General features: G+C 36.5%; 1 protein-coding gene and 1 pseudogene across 1 annotated transcript; one reads left to right on the top strand and one right to left on the bottom strand.

The window, feature by feature from the left end:
• Positions 1-11,309, bottom strand: part of LOC113117868 (protein dispatched homolog 2-like) — a 13,174-nt pseudogene extending 1,865 nt beyond the window's left edge.
• Positions 11,310-14,365: 3,056 nt separating this feature from the next.
• On the top strand, positions 14,366-19,400 carry pkdccb (protein kinase domain containing, cytoplasmic b). Its single transcript, XM_026286187.1, has 7 exons — positions 14,366-15,006; positions 15,136-15,252; positions 16,296-16,567; positions 16,824-16,903; positions 16,997-17,104; positions 17,706-17,882; positions 18,654-19,400. The coding sequence occupies exons 1-7, from the start codon at positions 14,443-14,445 to the stop codon at positions 18,755-18,757; spliced, it is 1,422 nt and encodes a 473-aa protein (XP_026141972.1). The 5' UTR covers positions 14,366-14,442; the 3' UTR covers positions 18,758-19,400.
• Positions 19,401-24,369: the final 4,969 nt, after the last annotated feature.

Here is a 24,369-nt window from a genome sequence, read left to right as displayed (position 1 = left end):
TACTGTTTCTGGTGAGCTGATAATGGAGAATAGAAGCTCTGGTTTTGAATTTTTCCACACAGATCCCGCAACCATATCTGGGCTTGGGGGCTCATATTAAATCCTGGATCAAGAGCTAAAGATCCATTACTTTTTGGATCGAAGTGGTCACCATCATCTGATGGAATGATTCCCCAAATTAGAGTCACCGACATGGGTTCATCTTCACCCCGTTTCATTCGCTCAAACATAAACTGGTGGCGATATTCAGCATCATATCTCTCAAAGGGATGACTGGAGCGAAACAGCTGAGTTGTTTTGCTGTCTGAAGTTGGCAGTTTCATGCCAGGGTCCACACATGATATGTACGTCCCTCCGGCTGCAAGCACTGCAAACCAGCAGATCCATATATATCTGAATTTCACCACTCCACAAGGCAGGATCTTTAAAAAAAGCAGGTTTGATGTGTCTGAAATCCCTCGCCCTAATGTCCGAAGCTTCTGTCTCAAGTAAACACACAACGCCTTTTCTTGAAACTTGTTCTCCCAGAATGCCACACCGTAGTTTTGGAGCAGCAGGGCTTCCAAGCTGCCTTTACCACAGGGTCTTGAAGCCTGCACAGCATAGCGTTCTTGCAAAATGACGGGTGCACGGGAAGCCAAATAAGAGCAAAAAATGTGGTTGATTAATGAGGCACTGCCAAGATATACAGCGTCAGCATCTCACGGCAGTGATGCTGCTTATGTAGCCTGAGTAAAACGTGACTGCTGAGTGTCAGACCCGACACTAATATTCAAGTATCCCATTTTCCTGGTAGAACCCTGTTCATTCTTCTTTTTAGGACAGCGGGAGGATTGTGGCTCAGCTGCCAGTTCCAGAAATCAGCAAAGTTAGGGCTTTGAGTCAGGACACGCTTGCCCAAAAGCACAAGGCTGTATGGCAAGGTGAGGAGTGAAAAAAAATGTCAAGCGAAATGCAACTGGTTGTAGAAAATATGAGTGGGAAAGTGATGAACATGACAGCAACCAGTGACATTACTGCCTATAAAATAAGTGATTTGAAGATATAGTCCCATTGTGAACAAAAGTGCGAAGGCTGCAAGAACAGGATAGACAGAGTCCCCGTGGCCAAGTAATACTGAAAAGTTTTTGTATTAATTCCCAAATCCATTCCCTGTTATGGAGGTGTTATTGTATGTTAGTTCATGACCCTCTAAATGTCCAAATAAATTTTCATGAGTGGATCTCCCTTTTTCACTGGGAGAAATACAATGCTATATTTTAGGGATGGAACCTTGTATTCAACTGTCTGTGGCCCCAGGAAGTCTTTGTCCACAAGTAATGGAGAATCTGGAAGATGCTTGACAGTTTACAGCGGTGTGGAACGGATACACAGCGGCCAAATTTACTCCTCTCAGTACATGATGCAAACCAGTCTTCCATCATATAGTAAGGGGCACAGAATCTGAGCAGGCTAAGCTTTCAGATACCTGCTGTGCAGTCAGACTAAAGCAGGAAGAAACGTTGTAAGAACAGCCAAGTAGTTTCCCAGAGACCAACTTGGACAGCACTCGTTCTTCACCATGGAGCCATGTAACTCTGATCTGACCTGGCAAAGTTTATCAAATTGTGTCCCAGAACGGATCTAAAATGAGTAATAAAAATAGCATTTTTCAGCTACAATATTTTTCGATTTGAAAACAGTTGTACTGCAGTTTTCATGCTTATTCATCTCATTCAATTTTGTAGGTATTTGTAGATAAAGTTTTTTGTATCTTTGTATATATGCAGACAAATATTATATATGAATATTGACAGCACCTAAAAAGTACAGGAACCAAAAAAACCTTTACCAATCTGTAATATTTATATTAGAAGTACGGGGGTGCTGGTCATATAATTGGAATATCATCAAGTTGATTTATTTTACTAATTCCATTCAAGAAGTGAAACCTGTACACTATATTTATTCATTACACACAGACTGATATATTTCAAATGTTTATTTCTTTTAATTTTGATTTTTACAAACTGACAACTAAGGAAAATTCCAAATTCAGTATATAAGGAAAATTAGAATATTGTGAAAAGGTTCATATTGAAGACACCTGGTACCACACTCTAATCAGCTAAGTAACTCAAAACACCTGCAAAGCCTTTAAATGGTCTCTCAGTCTAGTTGTGTAGGCTACACAATCATGGGGAAGACTGCTGAATTGACAGTTGTCCAAAAGATGAGCATTGACACCTTGCATAAGGAGGGCAAGACACAAAAGGTAATTGCAAAAGAGGCTGGCTGTCCAAAGAGCTCTGTGTCCAAGCACATTAATAGAGATGTGGTAGAAAAAAGTGTACAAGCATAAGGGATAACCGCAACCTGGAGAGGATTGTGAAACAAAACCCATTCAAAAATGTGGTGGAGATTCACAAAGAGTGGACTGCAGCTGGAGTCAGTGCTTCAAGAACCACTACACATAGACGTATGCAAGTCATGGGTTTCAGCTGTCGCCTTCCTTGTGTCAAGCCACTCTTGAGTAACAGACAGCGTCAGAAGCATCTTGCTTCAAAAAGGACTGGACTGCTGCTGAGTGGTCCAAAGTTATCTTCTCTGATGAAAGTAAATTTTGCATTATATCAGGGTCCCAGAGTCTGGAGGTAGAGAGGAGAGGCACACAATCCACGTTGCTTGAGGTCCAGTGTAAAGTTTCCACAGTCAGTGATGGTTTGGGGTCCCATGTCATCTGCTGGTGCTGGTCCACTGTGTTTTCTGAGGTCCAAGGTCAACACAGCCGTATACCAGGAAGTTTTTGATCACTTCATGCTTCCTGTTGCTGCCGAACTTTATGTAGATGCAGATGTCATTCCAACAGGACTTGGCACCTGCACACAGTGCCAAAGCTTCCAGTACCTGGTTTAAGGACCATGGTATCCCCGTTCTTAATTGGCCAGCAAACTCGCCTGACTTTAACCCCAGAGAAAATCAATGGGGTATTGTGAAATATGCCAGACCCAAGAATGCAGAAGAGCTGAAGGCCACTATCAGAGCAACCTGGGCTCTAATAACACCTGAGCAGTGCCACAGACTGATCGACTCCATGCCACGCCGCATTGCTGCAGTATTTCAGGCAAAAGGAGCCCCAACTAAGTATTTAGTGCTGTACATGCTCATACTTTTCATGTTCATACTTTTCAGTTGGCCAAGATTTCTAAAAATCCTTTCTTTGTATTGGTCTTAATTTAAATTACTGAATTTGGGATTTTTCTTAGTTGTCAGTTATAGTCATCAAAACCAAAATAAATAAACATTTGAAATATATCAGTCTGTGTGTAATGAATGAATATAATATACAAGTTTCACTTTTGGAATGGATTTCATTTGTATAAAAAATGCTTTTAGATGCATTTTAGATGTTGTCAGTGCATTCAGTGCAGAAAAAAAAATTGTATGTTTGCCAGAACCAAACTTTATGTACAAATATCTATAATTACTAATGAGATCAAAGTAAATTTTCTAATATTTGAATCAGATTATTACTGAATAGATTCTATCAGACATATCCATCGAACCACTGCATTTAACAAGTTCTTAAGAATATTATGCCCTTTTGGGAAAAAAACAGTCCTTGTTTTACCTGTGTCTGTTCCATCTGGCACATGGAGTGAATTGCCTTTAGACTCCAGAGACTGGCAGAGTTTCCAGAGCGGAAGACCAGCTGAGCATAGCGCTCTCCTACAGGACCACACATTGGGTGACAGAAAACAACATAAAACATTTTGTGCTCCATTTACTGATTTATTTGATTTGGAAATATCTGATAATACATTAAGTAAAATCTCACCTGGGGCATTACAAAAAAAGTTGTGCACGGTGTTATCTCTGCGCAACATTCTTCTTGATCGTTCTCTTGATTGAGGTTCAGATTTAACTGTGTCTTCTCTGTAAGACAAACATGATTTTTTTCTGCCCTTTAGTAATAAAAGCAATCTGAATCTAAAAGCAAGCAGCAGTCTGATTTTGTGAAATGATGAATTTAATTTAAAAGTATTTTTAGTATCATAAATAATACCCTGCTATTCTTTCGGTGAGTTGCCATGGAAATGGGGGACAGTGATTTTCCAGGTCCAGTGTTTTGCTGTAACCTCATCCACGTTGCTAGCCGGATACTTATGTCTGTTCCACGAGGTTCAAATCCCTGTGAGGTTCGATCAAAGACATGGAACGGTGAGAAGAAACTCTTTGAAGTCATTATAAAAATGAATTTAAGATATTTGAGAGGCTAATCTACAATTCTAATGATGAAAGACCACCGCTGGTCACTTTATTTTCAGAAAGGTATTCATAGGCACAAACCTATTTCGGCCTCAGAGTAAAAAAAAATTAAATCACACTTTCAGCATTATTACTTGTAAAGACTTTATTACTCTTAGGTGTAGAGCCCATTCCCATTGAAATATAACATTTGTCATAAATTTATAATTGTGAGTTAACATATTACTCAAATCTGAGTTTATATCTCACAAATCAATTTTTTTTTTCCTCAAGTCAGAATTGTGAGGAAAAAATGTGACCGTTAAATGATGGCAGAGACATGGCTTCCATAGTAATCTTATGTTGTAAATCTCACAATTGTAACACTTTTTTCAAACTGTAACTTTTTATCTCACAATCTGAGTTTATCTGTACGGAGCCCCGCACATGACATGCAGGAAAAATATTAGGCTAAATCGTGTGCACGATTTACTAAGTTGTAATTGTAAATCGAGGGAATGCAATAGTAATCGTGTGCATGTTTTACATTGAGGAAATGAATTAGTAAATCGTGCACACAATTTTGTTTTTTTCTTGCATGTCATGTGCGGGGCTCCGTATATCTGTTATTCTGGACTTGATCGTACTTTTTTAACTTAATTTTTATGTCACTTTTAGTATATATCTTATTTACTTTTTTTTCTTGTAGTACTAACAGATGCATAAACATTAAGCATTACATGGATAGTTCACCCAAAAATGAAAATTCTGTCATTAATTACTCACCTTCACATCGTTTCCAAACCTACAAGACCTTCAGAATACAAATTAAGATTTTTTGTTTTTATGAAATCCAAGAATCTTTTGAACCTCCATAGAGAGAAAACACTTTAAAGGCCCTGAAGGGTAGTAAGGACATTGGTAAAACAGTCCATGTGACATCAGTGGCTCAGTCCGTAATTTTATGAAGCTACAAGAACACTTTTTTTGTGCAAAGAAAACAAAAAAAATTACTTTTTTTTTACAAGCAGAGGAATAAACACATATTTGTGTTCCAAAGATGAACAGTTTGGAATGACATAAGTAATTAATGACAGAATTTTCATTTTCGGGTGAACTATCATTATTATTTATCACATATATAACAGAGATCCAGATACTCACCAGCAAAGGGTCAGAGAAGTCTGGCAGAGGACCAGTCAAAATCCCAGCAAGTGAACATGCAAACAGAACTACTGTACATGAGATGAGTACGGTCATCGGGTACTCAACTATAACCTGGGAATAGCTGTAAAATAAATGTTGTTCATATTATTAAGTTTAATCTAATTGCTGTATGGCATATGGATTTATATTACACTGCTGGTATTCACCAAACTGCATTTACATGCATGTTTTGCTCAGTATTTGAATGCTTCTTCCAAATTCCTCTAAATAAATGTTAATGTTCACTACTGTATTACTGTGTATAAAAATCTTAATAATGATTTTCATGTGACTGTTATATAAACAAATAAATATCATTAGTTGCTATAAAAGCATCTCACCTCCTTGGTATCCTATGCAAACCAGCATTCCTACTGAGCAGACAGACATAGTGATTAACATAATTAAATATTTACAATCATTTATGTCCATTACAATGATATTTATACAAAAAGAGTCCGGACCTCACTGTCACCATGTGACGCTGTGCAGGCTTGTGGTTACTGCCATCATGAGATTCATGAAGCCAATGGCACTGTGTTTTATTGTGACACGAAGGAAGGCGTGATGGACTGCAACTATGGACCGTCTTCACAGGACTGGCTGAACAGTCTGCCTGATGGTAAGCATTCATTTGACCTGGACAGACATTGCTTTGATTCGACTGCTGGTGGTCACAGCAGGGGCATCGTTTGCGTTGTGGTGAATGATAGCCAGATCCCTGCGACAACTGATTATGGAGCTGAGTAGAGGAGTGAGACTTGAGTGGACTGCTGCTGTCGGCTTGGTTCCCCTCTATCTTGACCAAACGCATCTGAAATCCTGTGCTGTCACTGTCTGGAGGACACAGCGAAACCTCAGGGACCTCACTGTTAATAAAAGAGTCATTTATCAATCATCAAATATTTACAGTCTATTCCATAGCTGCTTTCACACCACTTCATTTTAGAAAAATGCAAGTCACATTAATCATGTGAAGTGAAGAAATCAAGACCTTTCAATATTTTGCAATGAACCAAGTAGAACTGTTACAAGAACAGCCTTGAATAAATCACTCATTGAATGATTGATTGAACAATCCAGTTGAGTCATTTTGGGAAATTAATTATTTTCACTTTACTAAATGTCAGTTCATAACTTTGTGCTTCACTACACTTAAGGAAAAAACATGCTGTTCCTAGTTACGTGATTAGATTTGAACCTGCTCTGAGAGGCCGTTATGATGTCAGATTTGTATTGAATTATTCTTTTGAACTGATTCTTATAAAACGTCTGAACTGGTTTACAAATGAACTAACTGAGTTCTAGCTATAAGAGTGATTAAATGATAGAATTAGTCATTTCTGATGTAAATTATAAAATAATTTATATATATATATATACACACAGTATTGTAAATGTAAATCATATTTAGAATATTATTGCCAGTAAGTTGTATATGCTAAATGTAAAAGGGCTGTAATTAAACTGCTGATGGTGTTTATGCATATAATAATGCATACTGCATTTAACTATTGCATCTTGCTGTTGATTTCACTTTGTACACACACTTTCAGTTTCCATGCACTGAATGTCTAAATCCATCATACTGACCAACAAATAAAATTAGTTTAAAAGGATAGTTCGAACCAAAAATGAAAATTCTGTTATTAATTACTAACCCCGATGTCGTTCCAAACCTGTAACACCTTCGTCCACCTTCAGAGCACAAATTAAGACATTTTTGATGAAATCCGAAGAGCGAAAGCTTCGAGAATAATTTTTGTGCAGTTATTTTTTTTTCTTTGCAAACAAAAATTATTCTGGTAGCTTCATAAAATTCAGGTTAAACCACTGATGTCACATGGCTATTTAAATGACTTTCTGGGCCTTGAACTTGTCAGTTCTGTTGCTGTCCATGGAGGGTCAGAAAGCTCTCAGATTGCATCAAAAATATCTTTGTGTCAAAAATTTGTGTTCCAAAGAGATCTATCCCTTTAAAGATTAGTTTTTTTTATTTTGTAATATAAAATAATTAACTCTCCCACTTTTTTAAAAGCTTATGTTTGTCTTGTTTTTTTCTGAAAAATATGACTCTAACATACAGTTTATTTCTGCCAGGAAATGGCCTATAGAGTATTTTTGAGTGCACATCTGAGTTGCTGGCAACATACTGTATATTAGATTAGCATTGCTGTCTAAAAAATGTTTCAGCGAAATGCTTGTAGGCCCAATTAGGCCAAGAAGGAGGGACTCCATTAGCTTACGCTGTCAATCTCATAAAAGCCTGTTCAGATGAGAGAAAAGGGCTCACTAGTGCTTACAACTCAACTGCTGAGGAAGTAAATATGAGAGTGGGACAACTCCTTAAAATGTACTGCTAAATAATATAAATCACCACGAAGAACCAGAGCTTAAGATTCAGTATTCATGTATTTATTATTCAGTTAATTCACAATAGTAATAATAACATTTATGACTCTTTATTGGGTACCTTTAGTTTTTATTATGCTGAATTGTTAAAGTATGCTCTTAGCTTACCGAGTTCAGAAAAGGTAAAATATAGGGTCATAATATAAACTTTTTTATCTGCTTATCCGTTTACCACATTTCAACTATAAAGTTGGCAGTTTTGGTGCAAGAAAGCATTTCAACTACTCTCTTAAACATTAACAGGTCCTAATAACGATGAAATCGTAAGCTTTTAACAAGCTTGTTTTTACACAGATGTACTGCTGTCTCTTTAGTAATACCAAGGTGACAAGCTATGCAAACACTGGTACACATGACAGCTGTAAATGTGTTCAAATAACAACTAAGCTGTCTTTTTTTGGATTCTTTAGATGTGCAAACTAATTTAGGCAGATTATAATACGCAAGACCGATCCCCTTTGGCCACTGACAATACAAACAACTAAGATAAATTATGTGCAAGGAAAATAAAATGACTTTTGAACTAGAAGTGTTGGAATAAATGCTACATTTCACCAGGATTAAACAGTACACTTGCTCCTAACCCTCGGCCCTTTTTATCTCCCATTACTGAGCATCTTGGGTGGCTTAAATGCTTAAAATAATTCTTGACACATTGCTTATTTGGATGTGAACTGCTTCATCTCCATTAACTTCATCCTTAAGATCACCACAGCAAAGCAGGGTCTCTTAATTTGCTTCCTTGTGTGAGATATTGCAGAGGTGTACTGTACAAACATACTGTACTCTTACATTTTACTGACTGACAGCATATATGAATAAAGCATAGCAATCTTCTCTAAACACAGAGCCACAAAAAAAGCATCAGGAAATTTGTGAATGCAATCTAATGTATGTATTGTAATCAGATATAATAAAGTTTTGCTACATTACAAGAGAGTGTGCTTGTTCCCATTAAAAGGCTTTCTGAAGAATTCCTACATAATTTTGTTACATTTCTATATATTTCTATATATGACTGGAATGTAACAGAAACTGAACTGACTGAACACATGCCCTCACAGCATTTCAGTGAATGTCAGCCATGTTGGCCAGAAAACTCTGCCTAATATCATGAAGTATAATGGACACTTATACTGCTTGAGATTTACTTCAGGCCACTGATACCTACGGTGACTCAATCCAGATCAAAAATAATTGGACTGATTCACAAGGGTGAATCAAGTGACACTGCTCACATCGTATTGCACCCAATTGCAAAGCTGCTGCCTTCAAGCTTAAAATTGTATAATCAATTAACATAAATTAAACTCTCCGCACTATAAAATGTGGTAATCTGCAATTGTTACCTTACAGAGCATTATTTTTACCTGATTTAACCCATAATAATTTGTTTTGTTTTTATAAAATAATATATTTAGGTTGATTCAGTGATTCTAAATACTTTTCTATTTGAATGAAACCAGGTAATTTAGATGTTAGCTGAACACATGCAGACTAAATTAAACTATTATTAATTGTCATCTCAGTAGTATAATTCGTAACTAAAAGATTCAGATTAATGTCTTTGTAACCAGTCTGTAACATCTCCCGGGCTTGTTTGTGACAGTTTTGGGAGATGAAGCACTTGCTTTTGTGTGCAGGATACGTGCAACCATTTTAAGAAACATAAACAACAGATAATAACATGGAACAAAACCTTTGATTAACAAATCAAAGGCTGGTAAGAGGGGCCCACGTGTGAGCGTCGCACTGGAATATAAAGACAAGGCTTCTCTTGAGAGGGTCATACTGAAACATGAGTCACTGCAGCTTCAGCTGGATCTTCTCCACCAAATCTGAGGAACGCATCTCACCATCTGCTCAGCAGTACTTTGATCTACAGATAGATTTCGTCATTAAAGATAACCATTCTCGATAGAGAACAGGGAATCTACACCTTGTTATGCTGAAGCAAAATGTCTCATTCAGAGCAGATGAGCAGAGTAACTGTGATTAACAATCTCAGTCAATCGTCTAACACCTCCATTAAAGTCCTAGATCCCTGTGTAGCTCATTATTAGAATTACTCCAGACAAAAAGAAACATGCCTAACTAATGAGGCTAGAAAAAAAAAGATTTACTCTTCTTTTTTGTTTTGCCATCCATTAAAAGAAGTGGAAAAGTGGGATATTTCTCAAGTGCCACTCTGAATAGCAAATGTATTGGTTTTCTAAATATGACATAAAAAAAAAATGCTAATACTAATAATTTGCGTCCAAAAACATCAAGATTGTCTTCAGATCAGAGACCACAATGGCATACACATAGATAACAGCAATAAAAAAATAGTACACTACACTAATATACCACTTTAAAGCAGTTCATTCTGTTAGATACAATTATAGATACTGATATGTTACTATAAAACATTTTAAACATAAAAAGTTGACATCATGTCAGTTCCACACTAAGCAACTTTGGCTTTTCATTTCTGACCATTTAAGCATTCTATACATTTCCTCATAATTATGCTAATAATAATAAAGCTATTATACATTAATTTTTATGACCAGATCATATTTATCATATGGTGTACCCTAAAAATACTTCTGTTCATTTTAATATTCAAATTTACTTGTTATCATGTATGTACTGCATAACAGGAATGATTTACCTTAGCCTAATAATATAAAGAATGACTGACATGATGTGCCTCTTATTTTTAAGCTAAATTTGCAAGAGGCAGAATTTGCTGCAGAATATTATTTTGACATTCATTGCAAGCATTTTAAGAATCCTTTTGAATGTCAGATGTACTGTAGGTCAAATATAAATTAACATGGAGTTTGCCATAGAAATTCGCACATAGGCTTTTGATACCAAACACATCAACTGTAGCATCAAAATCCGCGTTCATGTCAGTTTATGGATAACATAAGGACAAACCCAACTAATTATACGATTTCGTAGTATTTATTCCCTCGTGGTCTCCATATACTTTCAAAATACTATGTGGTTGTTATCCTCAGAGAATAGTATTTTTCGCTTGTAAACAATAGCCAAGTGGGTCTGATATTGGGACACCTTAAAAGCGACGCGTTCGTTATTCCCGTCTATTCGCAAAAACAACCATTTAAAAGACTTACGTTCACTCACAAACACACTTGCTCCAACAATTAGCCTTACAAGCCCGGCATTGAACGTACCTCTGAGGTGCTTCCTGAGAAGGTCCCTCTGTCGTGGATGAATCTGTGATTTCAGCATCATCGCGCTCTCTAGAAATGGACACCGCATCCATGGTAGTGAATGTAATTTCCGACTGTCCCTATCAAATGTCTAATTCTTAGCAGGATGCAGTCGAAGCAGGTTGTGGTCGTGCTGTGGCAGGCAAAGCCTCCGTTAGTGAGTGTATGGAGGCTGCTTCATCGTGGCGCTGTGACCTGAGGTGTTGACAGTGAGTTGAGCGCGCGCTGTTCACCCGAGGGTGGTGCTGGAGAACAAAACCACTTCGCCTTAACACTGCAAGTGTATGCAGCCAAAGACAGCGAAATTAGAAATTATCTGGTATTTTTTTTAGTCAAATGACAAGAAGCTGCAGTGGTTTGCTGCATACAATACAATACGTTTTTGACAGTTCTAATTCGGCTAATGAAATAGACCGGGGCTAGTTGTCACATGTACGGGCTACATTTAATTAACTCTTGGATTATTGAGTCAAAGGTCAATTACACAAATTTGCTTCTTGGAGTACTTATGTAGCCTATGTTTTAAAAAGGTGGTTTCAAACCCTCCTAATTTCCAATTTTGGTTAAATTTCCAAATTTATTTATTTATTTATTTATTTTTTGTTGTTAGTTGGTTGGTTTGTTTGTTTGTTTTTGGCAAAAACAAGCAAACACATAGGCTACTTGCACACACTGGACATAAGTAAATCATATATACAGCTTGATTACAAATGATATTGGTTGTAAAGAGGGATTGGTCCAGCAGATTCTGATAAACATAACAGAAACCCTTATGAAACAAAAATATATTGCAGTATATTGGAAAATATCATGTAATATATTAGGCATATATTCTTATATATATATATTTTTTCCAATATATTGTAATATATCGAAAGTGGCAGCGATTTGTATATTATGCCATATATTATATCATATATGTATCATCATTATATTATTAAATGTATTCAAATATATAAAATATTAGAAAATAAAAAGGGAAAATAATATATTACAATATATCACAATATATTTTAAGAAATATATTGGTAAATATATTTTCCTTTCGTAAGGGTATAGACATATCATTCAACTGTGAGAAAACAACATTATTTTACATTGTTATGAGCTTTATGTCTGACACTCGTTGGGCAGTATAGAGAAACATCAAACACATTTATACAAATGAGCTGTGATAAAACTACATAATGAAAGTCATTACAAATTTAAATGGCACTGACTTGATTTATTATTTATCATTCTGACTCACTATTCTCTACAGATAGTGTGCTAGAAAAATACTCGTGCTCACATGCCTTAACTCAGCGAGCTTTGGCATGATGTGTTAGCCTGCAGTACAGTTGCCTCTGCAATCCATTCGAGCATGTTTGTTTCAGATCATGGGTGTATTGGCACTTACAGTAATCTCTAGTGGCACATTTCTCTCAGAGAGTGTTGATGTGAGCTACATCAATGTTTTATGTCCTCAGTGCATTTCAAGACAGAAAGACACATTTCCTTAATAAAATAGCAGTGAGAAAATGCTCTCAGTGGCAAGAGATGTGTGAAATAATGTACTGAAAACATTTATTTTGTTAGTGTTTCTAAACTGTTTGCTTTCAAAATAATGTGTAACAGGAGGATATGATTGGTAGAAGTGTCACCGTATGTGTTTACACACATTATTCCAACAATAGTTTATAGTTACAAAAATGGTTTCAGTAATACTGAAACTATAGGTCACAAATATTATTTCACACTTCATCAGATGCTGTTGAGAGGAGGAAATCACTCTCTGTCTTAAAACTACTTTCACAAACATCAGTATATTTTGGGATTTACACCTTCTCTTGCACCTTGAAATTAATGTAAGTCTTTGTGATGAAATCTCACAGGAGACGCTTAATGTTAATGTCAATTGTAAACTGTGTTTCAAATGATCACTTCTGGCAGGATCACCTACTTACAGGTGTAAAACAGGCCAACAATTATATATTTATACATGTGAAGTGCATTTTCACAATTTATGGTATAAATAAAATAGAACGCAACATCATAATATTGAAAAAATATATTTGGGATTTATGTTTAATAAAAAAAATTTTTTACATGGTAGGCCTACATATACTTTGCTACCACCTATTGACATAAAGAGGTAAGTTCGCCTTGCAGTTTTTATTAAACTGACGCACATTAACCATCTATTGCAACATTGTATTTCTGTTTAAAATACCATTTCCTTCACTTTGCAAGCACATTCAAATTAGTTATTGAATAAAAAACATTTTAAAACCTTTACAGTCAAATAAATTATGCTTAAATATGATATCAACTTGAAACATGTTTTTATATAGTTTCCACATATTTTAAGTTTTGAGATTATGAGAAATTAACGTTATCCATTATTAAAGCATTTACATAATTTTCAGAGGGCGTACTTACTTAACATTTACATTTAATTACATTTACATTAAACGTTTGTCTATTTTTTAAGTCATTTCTTTCCATTGTCCAACGATGTTTTTTTATTAGGATAATTTTAATTAAGTTTATATTATTATTGTTGTTGTTTTAAAAAAGTACAAGTACTCCACTAAAATTACTTTCTTTAATAATTAATGTAGCTAATTCTTATTACGTACGAGTTTTACGTGTGAACTTCTAGTTGGAACAAAATAACTCTTTGGCGCCGTCTTGCGACTGTAATAAAACTGCCGTGAAAGGACAATAGTTTAAGCATATAAATGGTTGCAGAAAGAAAATTAAACATTGCTCAGAAGAACAACAAACCGGTAAGAGGCATAAGATGAATGAGAGAGAGCCTAAAATTGATGTTTATTTTCGCTATTTAAATGACCCAGTAAACAGTAAAGAGTAGCCTAGATTATTTATAACAAAATATAGGCTACATTAATATTTAACGTAGGCTACTCTGTGCTGAGATGGACTATTTTTCTTTGTGAAAGCTATTAGGATGATAAAGTAATTGCAACTCAAGTAATCAATGTTTTATTTCAGTGTGCTTTATTTATTTATTAAGATAGATACAGTCAGGCTGTTTAACCGTGGGCCTGATCATCTTTTCAGGGTTTATTTTACAATAATAATCGCCTTAATGTATGTTATCCTTTACATACATTCTTCAAGAGGTCAATGTTATGGTAAAAGCACATATAGCCTCTTTTGGTTGTGTGTCAATCGAACTTGCATTGTGTGGGAGGTGATTATTTGGCAATGGGCAGTAAGACACGCCCAGGGGGCGTTACTTCAGCTCACAATTACTACACTATAACAGTGCGCACGTTCTGTGCGTGTCAGAGAGAAGCATGACCGAAGAGAATGTGTCGGAGTTTGACAGTTTAAACTCAGAAAGGACCTAAATTAACTTACCATGACTTTCTCAAGGAATCCCTTTTGCGCTTTTTTACTTCTTGCTTTGTTGTTTTTGTCTATAACAGTTATTCTTAAAAAATGGCACTTTGGTCTCCAGGAGAACAAGCCTTTTGGTGATGCTGCCCGCCCAGATGGTCTAACTCCAGCGCGGGACAGATTGCTTCAACAACTTAAGGAAAGACAACAAGAACTTGAGCTCTTGGACATCACTTTTGATAATAAACAAGGCTTTATGGATCCAAGTTTCTCCACAAATGACAATATAAATGGGAAACTAAGTTCGGACAGCCCAGTAACTGCTAGAACTGATATTGGCTGTGAAGAACTTGGTGGCATCAAAGCTGTTGACTTTCTCGGGTCAGGTTACACTAAAACAGTGTTAAAAGCAGAGTTGCCGCAGGGATTATTTGTGGCACTGAAATCCATAAACCATCAAGGTACTGACATGAGATTGTGCATGGAAGATTTTCAAGATTCCCAAGGCTGTAATGAGCTTGTATCTTTCAAACTGAGGAAGGAGATTGTGTTATTGAAGAGACTGCAGCACCATAATATTGTAGAGGTAAGAAAAACACCCTTATGCAATAACTTGGACTCACTCTCCAGTTATGTAATAAATTAGATATGCAAAAGCTTAATGCCACATGTTGCATTTGCATCAGTTTATCCACTAAACTTGTGCCCATTCCAGCTGAAAGGTCAATGTCAGGACAGCACTCTGTTTGGTGGCATCACAGCAGTTCTGGAGCAGGGGATGCCACTTCAGATGATACAGCTCCTTCAGAGCCCTTGGGAAGAGCGCTTCCGGGTAAGAGCACCACCCCCAGGCCTCATGTGGAGTGTTAATCAGAGATTCCCCACCCACAGTCCCCCCACAGGACATACCTGAGGTGGGGGTGGATGAAATTCTTTGGCTTGGGTGGATTAACTGGAGCCCCATCTCCATACCAACTGATCCTGATCAAATAGTACCGAGGGACAGATGTCTGTCTCAGATGTCCTTCCTTTTACTTTTCTTTACCCTTATAATTTCTCGGCACTGTTTGAGGGAGCGGGTAATACTGAGTTAAACGAGGCGAGAGTATTTTCTTTCACGTTCACTTTGGTATACAAGAAGCAGGTGTTGACACTCTGCACCTTTGATTTTTGATGGGAACAGATGATGACAAATGCGTTTAAGCTAAAGGGCTGTAATCGAGTGACTCGTATCTTTGACATTCTTGCCTTTTCTGAAACACGTGGTCAAGAGTTTTCCAAAAGGTGTTTGGTTTCATCCTCCTCTGTTTCTGAAGAGATTTAGCTATGCTATCTTTAAGGGTATATTCAAATGTGACTTAAAAATGTTTCTACTTCTTGAGCATAAAAAACATAAAAATAAAAAAAATCTGCCAGTGCAGAAAGAAAAAATGCGCTTGTACTAAATAAATATTCTATAAAAAAAGCTTTATATATTTACTTGTTTCTCAAGTAAATGTGTCTTGTTTTAAGAGATTTTAGACATTTCTAATGAAAAGCATGCCTTAGAAACTGCAAATATAGTAGTATAGTAATTAGTAGTATTAGTATAACATGGATAAAATACTGTAAATAAAATAATATATGAATATTATGTTATATATATAGTTCTGAATATATAATTTTGTTTTGTTGTTACACAACATTGGTTCATGACATTCAAAAGTGAATAATCACATATATATATATATATATATAACACATAATATGTTAGATTAGATTATTCACTTGTGAATGTCAATTATTCTAACGATTAATTTATTAATTGGTTATTTTTTTGTGGTAATAAAAATAGACCTAAGCAAAGAAGTAACTATTAATTGTGTTTGTGCACAGGTGTGTCTTGGTTTAGTGCAGCTTCTTCAGTATCTGTCTCACTCACCGCTGGGTTCAGTAGCCCTGCTGGACTTCCAGCCTCGACAGTTTGTTATGGTGTCAGGAGAACTCAAGTTAACGGACTTGGATGACGCAAGTATTCAAGAACCGTCCTGTCAAGAGGACTCAGACTGCCTGCTGCAGTTTCCCCTCCGCAATTTCACCCTCCGATGCTCCCCCTCTAGAACCTGCGAGGGCTTGAACGAGATGAGGAACCTCTACAATGCCTACAGGTGAGCACTTCCCACATTCCACCTTTATTGTCTGAGCCAGATAATAAAATAGTTGTCGTACAAGAGTCTGACATGGTCAGTCCGGGGAGCTTCATGGCAGCTTCTCCCCTCCTTTGCCTATTGTGATTAATTATCCGCCCCGTTGTGTCTCAGGGCATCAGCTGTAGCATATTGATCTTGCAGAGTGAATCGCCTCTCTATTATTCTTGGCCGAGTTACCGGATGAATTATATGAATTCGTTATTTTCCTCCCCAGGTATTTTTTCACTTACCTACTGCCTCATCAAGCTCCCCCACTGCTGAAACCTCTTATTCACCAAATAATGAACTCCACAGGTGAGTTTTTTTTTTTGTGCAAAATTCATCTTAATGATCTCTGTAGCTTGAAGTGGTTGTATAATAGAAGCTTAAATTATGTTCTTGTCACAGGAGATTTAAAGCAAAGTATTAACGAAACCACGGTCGCCTTCGAAGAGGTTTTGCATATGTACAAATCTGGGCTGCACCTAGAGAATTTGCCGCCATCAATAACCAGAGGTAATGAGTTGATTTTGAATAATGATAATGAATTATACTTCTTTACAGTTTTTAACTCCCATTACATGCATATTCAATCAAAACTACAGCAAAAAACATCCCAGATAAACGCAGTGCTCTCAGCGTGATGTGTCTCCGACTGCACCTTTAAGAAGATGTACTTCAGTCATAAAACCTGTGTAACTCAATCCATCTTCAAGGGCAAGTTTTGTAGCACGAAAGACTCTCTCACTTTCTCCCTGTGAGCTTTGACACCCATAAATCAATCATACGGCCACAATAAAGCTGCACAGAGGCATTACAACAGCCAAGGACTGTCAAAGAATATTCTAATCTTATGTCCAAACACGTTCACAACAACTCTCGTAGAAAGTTTCCACACATTCCCCTCTATTTTGCGATTTTGGCAGAACCACCGCTGCCTTTTGTTGTCCTCACATGTGCGCGCACACATTTAGTAACATGAGATTCTGCCACCTCTACTGTGAGAGGACTCTTTTCTATTAAAGTCTCTGAACATGGTAATATTTTACAGATGGGTGTTGCAACAGTGTTGAGTGGATCCTGGAATAGTTTTGATGCATTTTTCCTCTCTGTGCAGATTATGCTGTCCTGAAAGGAATGAGGAGTGTTGCAAATATGGAATACAGATGCTGGCCGTCGTACAAGCAGCAGGGCTGCGTGCTGTCTGTGCACGGTGCCAGAGAGGCCGCGCTCATCTGCAGTTCTCATCCACAGTGCACAAGCTTCTCTCTCAGTAGTGAAAAAACATGGACAGGTCAGTGTTTGCTTTGGATTGATTGATTCCAGTTAACATCATTAGCAGCTTTTACTGAATAATCAAGTTTTGTTCTTTGATGTAAAAAAGTGACACAATATACGTAACATATATTTTATAAAACCAAAAACAAGTGTTTTTTATTTGTATGATTTTATAGATAAAGCCATATTTAATTCAAAACAGATCCCAAATCCCAGCAGAAAAAAAAAATTAATCACTATTGTATTTTCATTATGTCTTTCAGTGAAATATCTAAAAATGGTTAAAACAAGATACTATATTTTTAAAACATTTTTGAAAGATTTTGTATATTTTAATAGCTTCGTATTTTGAACATTTTCCTTAGCCCTTTGGCAATATTCTTTTGTTTTATTTAAAACAATAAATCTAAGTTACCAAAATGTTGTTAGATTTGTTTAAAACAATATGTTTCATTTTTTTTAAACAATTCATTTAAAAAAAGATATATAAAACTTCTAGATAATGTACCTTGAAGGGTTATAATGATTAATGTAATGATTTTTTGAAAAAGAATGTGATTTATATGGAAAATGGTAGGTATAAATCTTCAGTACTGCCTTGCTTTGTCAAAACACAGCACAGAAACCTCTGAAACATCAAATAAATATCTGTCTGATGAGCAGGCCTTCAATAAAGCGGCTACTGCCTCTGTTCAGCATTATAAATCATCTGAACGCATGACTGTTGTGTCTGTTTGGAACAGACTGTGTCTAACCCAAGGCTCTCTTTGCCTTTACTTGTCTCCAGGTCGACTTCTTGCCTCTTTCAGAAGTGGCTTCAGCCATCTGGTTCCAGATGTGAACTCAGCAGTGTACATGAGGAGGGTTAAAGCCTCGGGAGCAGTGCTTTGAGAAAAAGAAAGCCAGAGGAACTGAGGGGGAAGGGGACAATTTTGAGACAAATGAATGTGTTATATTTATAGGCATCTTACTCAATGGCTGTTTGATCTTCCTGCCAATCCTACACGCTGCCAAGGAGCGGTTAAAAGGATTTCCCTTCAGGTATAATTAACCTGAAGAGAAAAAAGCAGCAAGAAAAATACAGCTTTCTAACTGTTCCTCCAGTCTTACGTTCACATGGCACGGTCCACTGCAAGGACATTGAGCCTATTTTTCACTGGCTGGTGCCTGCAGGAGGAAAAAGAAAACAAGCGCTTTCACAGATTTACTTTGATGTTAATGAGGCCAGAAGTTTGCAATGTTTTGCTGGATGCCAGTATGTGCCAAAAGCCGTGTCAATAGGCGGAAAAGTGCTGAAACCACAAAAGCGCAGGAATGTATGGTGAGCGCCATTGTCCTTTCTGCATTAACTGATAGAAAGCGAGATATGTCAGAAGAATGTCAGACTTCATCCCATGGGTGTGTTGGTTTTCTTGTTCTTTCAAAGAAAGAGATTTGAATGTTATTTGTGTGCATATGTTTGTTCTGCGTTCTGTGTTTTATTTTAATACCTTTTTTTAAAAAAATGCTAAGTAATAAAATAAATGTTTACACAGTTTGTCTACGTGTTTCATTACTAAGCACAGTTTATTTAGCACACCAGCGAAAAGTCACTTTAACAGAAACCTTTCTGCATTAACTACATTGCATTAACATCTGAATGTTATCAGTGCTTTCTGTTAATTCACTTTTCAGGTGTGAAATCAACTGTCGGTCTTTCCATTTTCCTCTGTTTGCATTTTCCCAGCTATTTCTGAGGAGACCTCCAAGCACAAAGTTTACACAAAACCTTTCCACCGCATACCAATAAATCACTTGCAGGGTCATTATAGTTTAATTGTTACATGTAAATGCAGCTTGTTTGAGGGCCCTTTCTCATGGAGGAGTCCCAAAACAAAGGAGCATTAAGAACAATTAAAGTAAATCTGCTCTTAGCACACGAATGGGGCTGCCATCTGCCCTAGTTAGGGGTTTCCATTCATCACTACATAGATATGCACAGATAAGCCCAGCTATGGTTTCAGGGGCAGGGAATGTTTAGGTGGAAGCCATTGTCCCGCTTGCATTGCCCTGGAGCTCCTGGGGTTTGGCCACTGATAAGATCTCATGCAATTATTTTACATTATCTGAAACACTTGACATGAGAATGAGTTAATGCAGAGTACATCAGTACAGAATTATCCAAAAGTTTACTAACCACGTGATGTGATTTACGGGTCAGTGACATGATGGTCACGTTTTGTTTGGGTTTAATTGACACGAAATGATTCAAATACAGTTCTTTTACTGTTAAGGGGACATAAAACATGTCAGGGTGGTACAACTTTCCTGATACCATGAAGAAGGAGAAAACAGACTCATTAAAATTATACATTATTTGAAAAGAAAACCTTATTAAGTGGTTTGATGTAATCTTTTAGTAAAATTAATTAGAAATGTGTTTATATTTTAACAACACAACTTTATTTCTTATTACTGTAATATTTGAAATATTTGTTAAGTCGAAGTCATGTGGTGTGACTAATGTGTAGGGGAAAAACCCCATAAAACAGGAAATTAGATCATAGGACCCTGCAGACCCTCATGACTATGTGTCAAGGTTAATAAATCTAGGATATAATTTCACCTTTTAATGGCGACAGATGGTTAGCTTGTGTTACATGATGTCACTCTGCAAAATGTATAATATTGATTAATTCAATCATATATGCCCACTCACATTAAGATACAAAATATTTTTGTGGTTCATCATCGCGACATTTTAAATGTGAACCTTTTTTGTAAATGTTTTTCAGCGCTACATGAACTCAACACGAATAAATTTAGAAAAAGGTGGCACGTGTGTTTTAAACTCGATTTTTCAACGTTTTTTTCCTTTAATTTCTCGTGGAAACACTTATTTGTCACTGACCCGTACAGTGATGCCGCTACTCTTATTTTGTGTCTTCCAGTGTGCTTTTAAAGTGGAAAAAAATACAACGGTCATCAAATGGGGTTTGCAACCTTTCATCCCACAATTAAATTTCTGGATTCTGCTGTGTTTTTCTTGGCTTAAACTTTGACACAGTAATGGCAGACATGACTTGTAGCAGTTTTTTTCTCTCACAAATCCATGCATCACAGCACACAGATGGAAACTCTACAGTGTTTAAAACACACTCTAGGCTTTTCGAAAAGCGCTACATATGTTTAACAATGTCAAGAATGAAAGAACAAGTTGGCAGCTTGTGGCTGTTTTCTCTTTTTTTCTCTCTCTATTTGTGTTGGCTCTTGAATCGCAGTCTGAATCACAGTTGCATCGCCCACACCCCAGCATTACAGTACATTTCTGCTGTTTGTTTTTTGGGTAAGGATACATCGAGATTCCTGTCGTCCTTACCTCCCAGTGTCTCATATATGGGGCTCTGTGCTTCTGTGGTTTTAACTGACAGCGTTGAAGGGGATTGTTATTGCACCCTGCTCTTTCCCTGCCATTTTGTTTCTTTAGTTTCCTGTTTCACTCAACTTATTTCTATCACTCTTATTCATGACCTCCATCTGGAAAGGATATGTAGCCCAAAAGCAAGCCAGAGCTTGTGGTTTAAAAATATGTTGCATTTGTGTACGTAAAGCTGTGAGGAACTTCAAGAGATTTCTGTGGAGGATTCAGTTCTCTGAGTCTTGTGTAGATTGACTCTGTTAATACAGGATAAGCTTCAGCAGTACCAGTTTGAGAGCATAATCAAAGTCCTTTTAAAGCAGTTCACTCAACCATTGTTGGTTCTGCCTCTGGGCAGCAGTTTTCTGTAATAGGTGTACAAATACAGCTCCTGTCTACTTCAGTCTGAATGGTCAAGAGACCATTTTAACAACATTTGAATCTAAAATAAGCAATCAAATCTGATATCAATGGTATTGTTTCGCTTCTTTACACTCTTGTCGTGTAACTTCAAATCTATATAGTATTTTTAAAACTCTACTTGCAGATAATGGAATACTAATGAAATAAAAGGCCACTTAAGGGGTTCAATTCTAAACTTGTAGATACTAATTAAATAAATATTTTTTTGTTGTTCTTTAAATAAACACAAATACCGAACATTGTTCTTGGACCGTTTAATTGAATGTTACGAGAATGTTTAAAATGAACGTCCCCATAATGTTTGCAAAGTGACTAAGTGGAATGTTCCCTTAATGTTTGTTAATTAATTGAAACATTAGCAAAACTTCATCAGAACATATTTTTGTTAGCTTTGATAGTAATTATTGTGTTACTCATTAGATTTAAAGTGAATATTTTTTTTAAAGTACTAATCTGCAACTTCGTCATAAAAAAAAAATGTAATTACAAATACAAGTTTTAATAGAATTGACATTAAATTAGCTTGTCGGTACACTTTAACCATATTTCAAAGACAATATAATTATGAAGGTGGACTAAAATGGACTAAATTCCTACTAAAGTTGTACAAAAAAGTGTTCAATAAATTAATTGGAATTAAAATATATGTAAGTATATTCTTTCAAATTATATTATTGCCTTAATACATTTATAAAAGTATAGTTTTTCATGCCGGTCCAGTTTGTGCACCACCATATGAAATGGTTTCTTATTCTAGATTCAACATATCAAATGAGATGAGACAAGAAAGATGCTGTCATATGAGGGTCACAGTTTCATAAAAGTATTCACTGGCTGTAGATTTTGTTAACAGGTAAGCCCTTTCATTCTTTTTGTTTGCCCTCTTGAGCATATCAAATTTAGAAATATAGCAAAGTCTTGAGATGTCTGCTCGTACTCCCACATGAAGTGCTTCGTGTGCTTTGTGTTTGAAGCTGATGCCCCTCCTCCTCCTCCTCCTCCTCTCTGTCCTCCTCTAATGCCTTTAAGTCATGCCACAGTTAAGGGTCATCCATCATAGTGGGTCCACCAGGTCTTCTTTCCACTGTTGTGGTTTGACACATAGCTTCTGTAAACCATTCTCGGTCCGGCTGGCCTGAAGATGCTGGCAGAGAGCTGGAGGCTCTGGTTCTGGTGCTGGAGAAATCAAAGCTTGGAAGCCTTTTATATCGGAGGACCTTCTAACCTCGAGCCTGTTTTACAGTTTCTCAGGGGAATAGAACATGTTTACGTGATGGCTTTGACATTTACAGAGATTTGTTTGAGATAAATCATCACTGAAGTTGTTTTTAGTTTAATTCAATATCTAAGAAAACTATACATGTCATATAATATTTACTGTACTAATATTTAATCATCAATCAGTTATGATGCAGCTAAATAAAGATTTTTATCAGAATCAAAAAGTGAATCAGCCATGGCAAAATAAGACAGTTTGGACACACTTTATTTTAAAGTCCAACTATCGCCATTAACTATGACTTTTGCCTCAATAAACTCCTAAATTGCTGCTTATTAATAGTTTAGGTTTTGGGTAGGATTAGGGATGTAGAATATGGTCATGCAGAATATGTGCTTTATAAGTACTAATAAATAGCCAACAAGGTAATAAAAGGCATGCTAATAAGCAACTAGTTAGTGAGAATTGAAGTGTTACTGAAAATTTTAAAGAAACATCTGAATTCATATTTATTTTTGTTTATTTATTATTAAATTACTCCATATGTTCCAGCTCTACATGATCAGACTGTCACTGATTTATGGCTTCCAAATCAAATACAAGAACTGTGTTCATTTACTTTGACTAGTAAAAGAGTTCAGAAATCCCAGGTAGTTTATTCAATTATCTTATTATCACAGTTTCCATAAAACCTTTCAGACACCAACACAATGTGTTAAGGCTCTACTGTAATTAGCAGATTGCCCCAATATCCATAAAACAGTTAAGGTATCAATCGGGAGACTGTTAAATCTGGCACCATTAGGAGTTCATTAGTCAGCATCATTACAATAGGGGCCAGTACATGTCTTTCAAGAATATTAATTAAATGCAAATCACAGCCAAATGAACTAATGAGTCACTAAACTGGCTTTCTGACAGAATTTCTCCAGTTTAAGACTCAGCTAAGGTGAAATGTTCTCCTTCTTTGTAAATTATGCTTAATATGTAAAGACGTAATTTTTGGTGTGGTAAAATCTGTCCTGTGTACACGGGCCTCTTTAAACACCATTTAGCGTGACTCTCAGACTTTTTATGATCAATTTGTGGTAATGGACACCAATTTTGGGAGTACATTATGGCAGTAAAAGTAATTTTCAAAGATTCCACTGAGAAAACAACAGGTCTGATCCAAACTCTGTGGGGCTGGATGGGTTACTGTTAGAGGTGGGGGTGGAGTTACGTTTGGAGAGAGTGAGCCCCCCATGCGCTTTTGCAAATAAGGAATCAACCATGTGGAGGTCTCAAAGGGTCTACAGACGTCCAGCAGAGAATGGGGACTGAGCCAAAGACAACTGATTCAGAGCCATGTAAATGACTTTCTTATGTAGGTTCCTGACATTATATCCTAAACAATACAGAAAGAGCTCAGAGCTATTCTGGCAACTCTGAAAAACCCAGTTGTAAAATTACCAAGGCATTGAT

Source organism: Carassius auratus, chromosome 17, assembly GCF_003368295.1.
Source record: "Carassius auratus strain Wakin chromosome 17, ASM336829v1, whole genome shotgun sequence".
Lineage (NCBI taxonomy): Eukaryota > Metazoa > Chordata > Actinopteri > Cypriniformes > Cyprinidae > Carassius > Carassius auratus.
The sequence above is the reverse complement of the archived record's forward strand: the minus strand, read 5'-3'. Positions and strand labels throughout refer to the sequence as shown.

Excerpts from the sequence above, each read along its gene's own strand:
- pkdccb (XM_026286187.1), top strand. The coding sequence starts at position 14,443 with ATGACTTTCTCAAGGAATCCCTTTTGCGCTTTTTTACTTCTTGCTTTG. Across the intron at positions 16,904-16,996 it reads CCAAATAATGAACTCCACAG|GAGATTTAAAGCAAAGTATT; the intron begins GTGAGTTTTTTT and ends TTCTTGTCACAG. Across the intron at positions 17,883-18,653 it reads TAGTGAAAAAACATGGACAG|GTCGACTTCTTGCCTCTTTC; the intron begins GTCAGTGTTTGC and ends ACTTGTCTCCAG.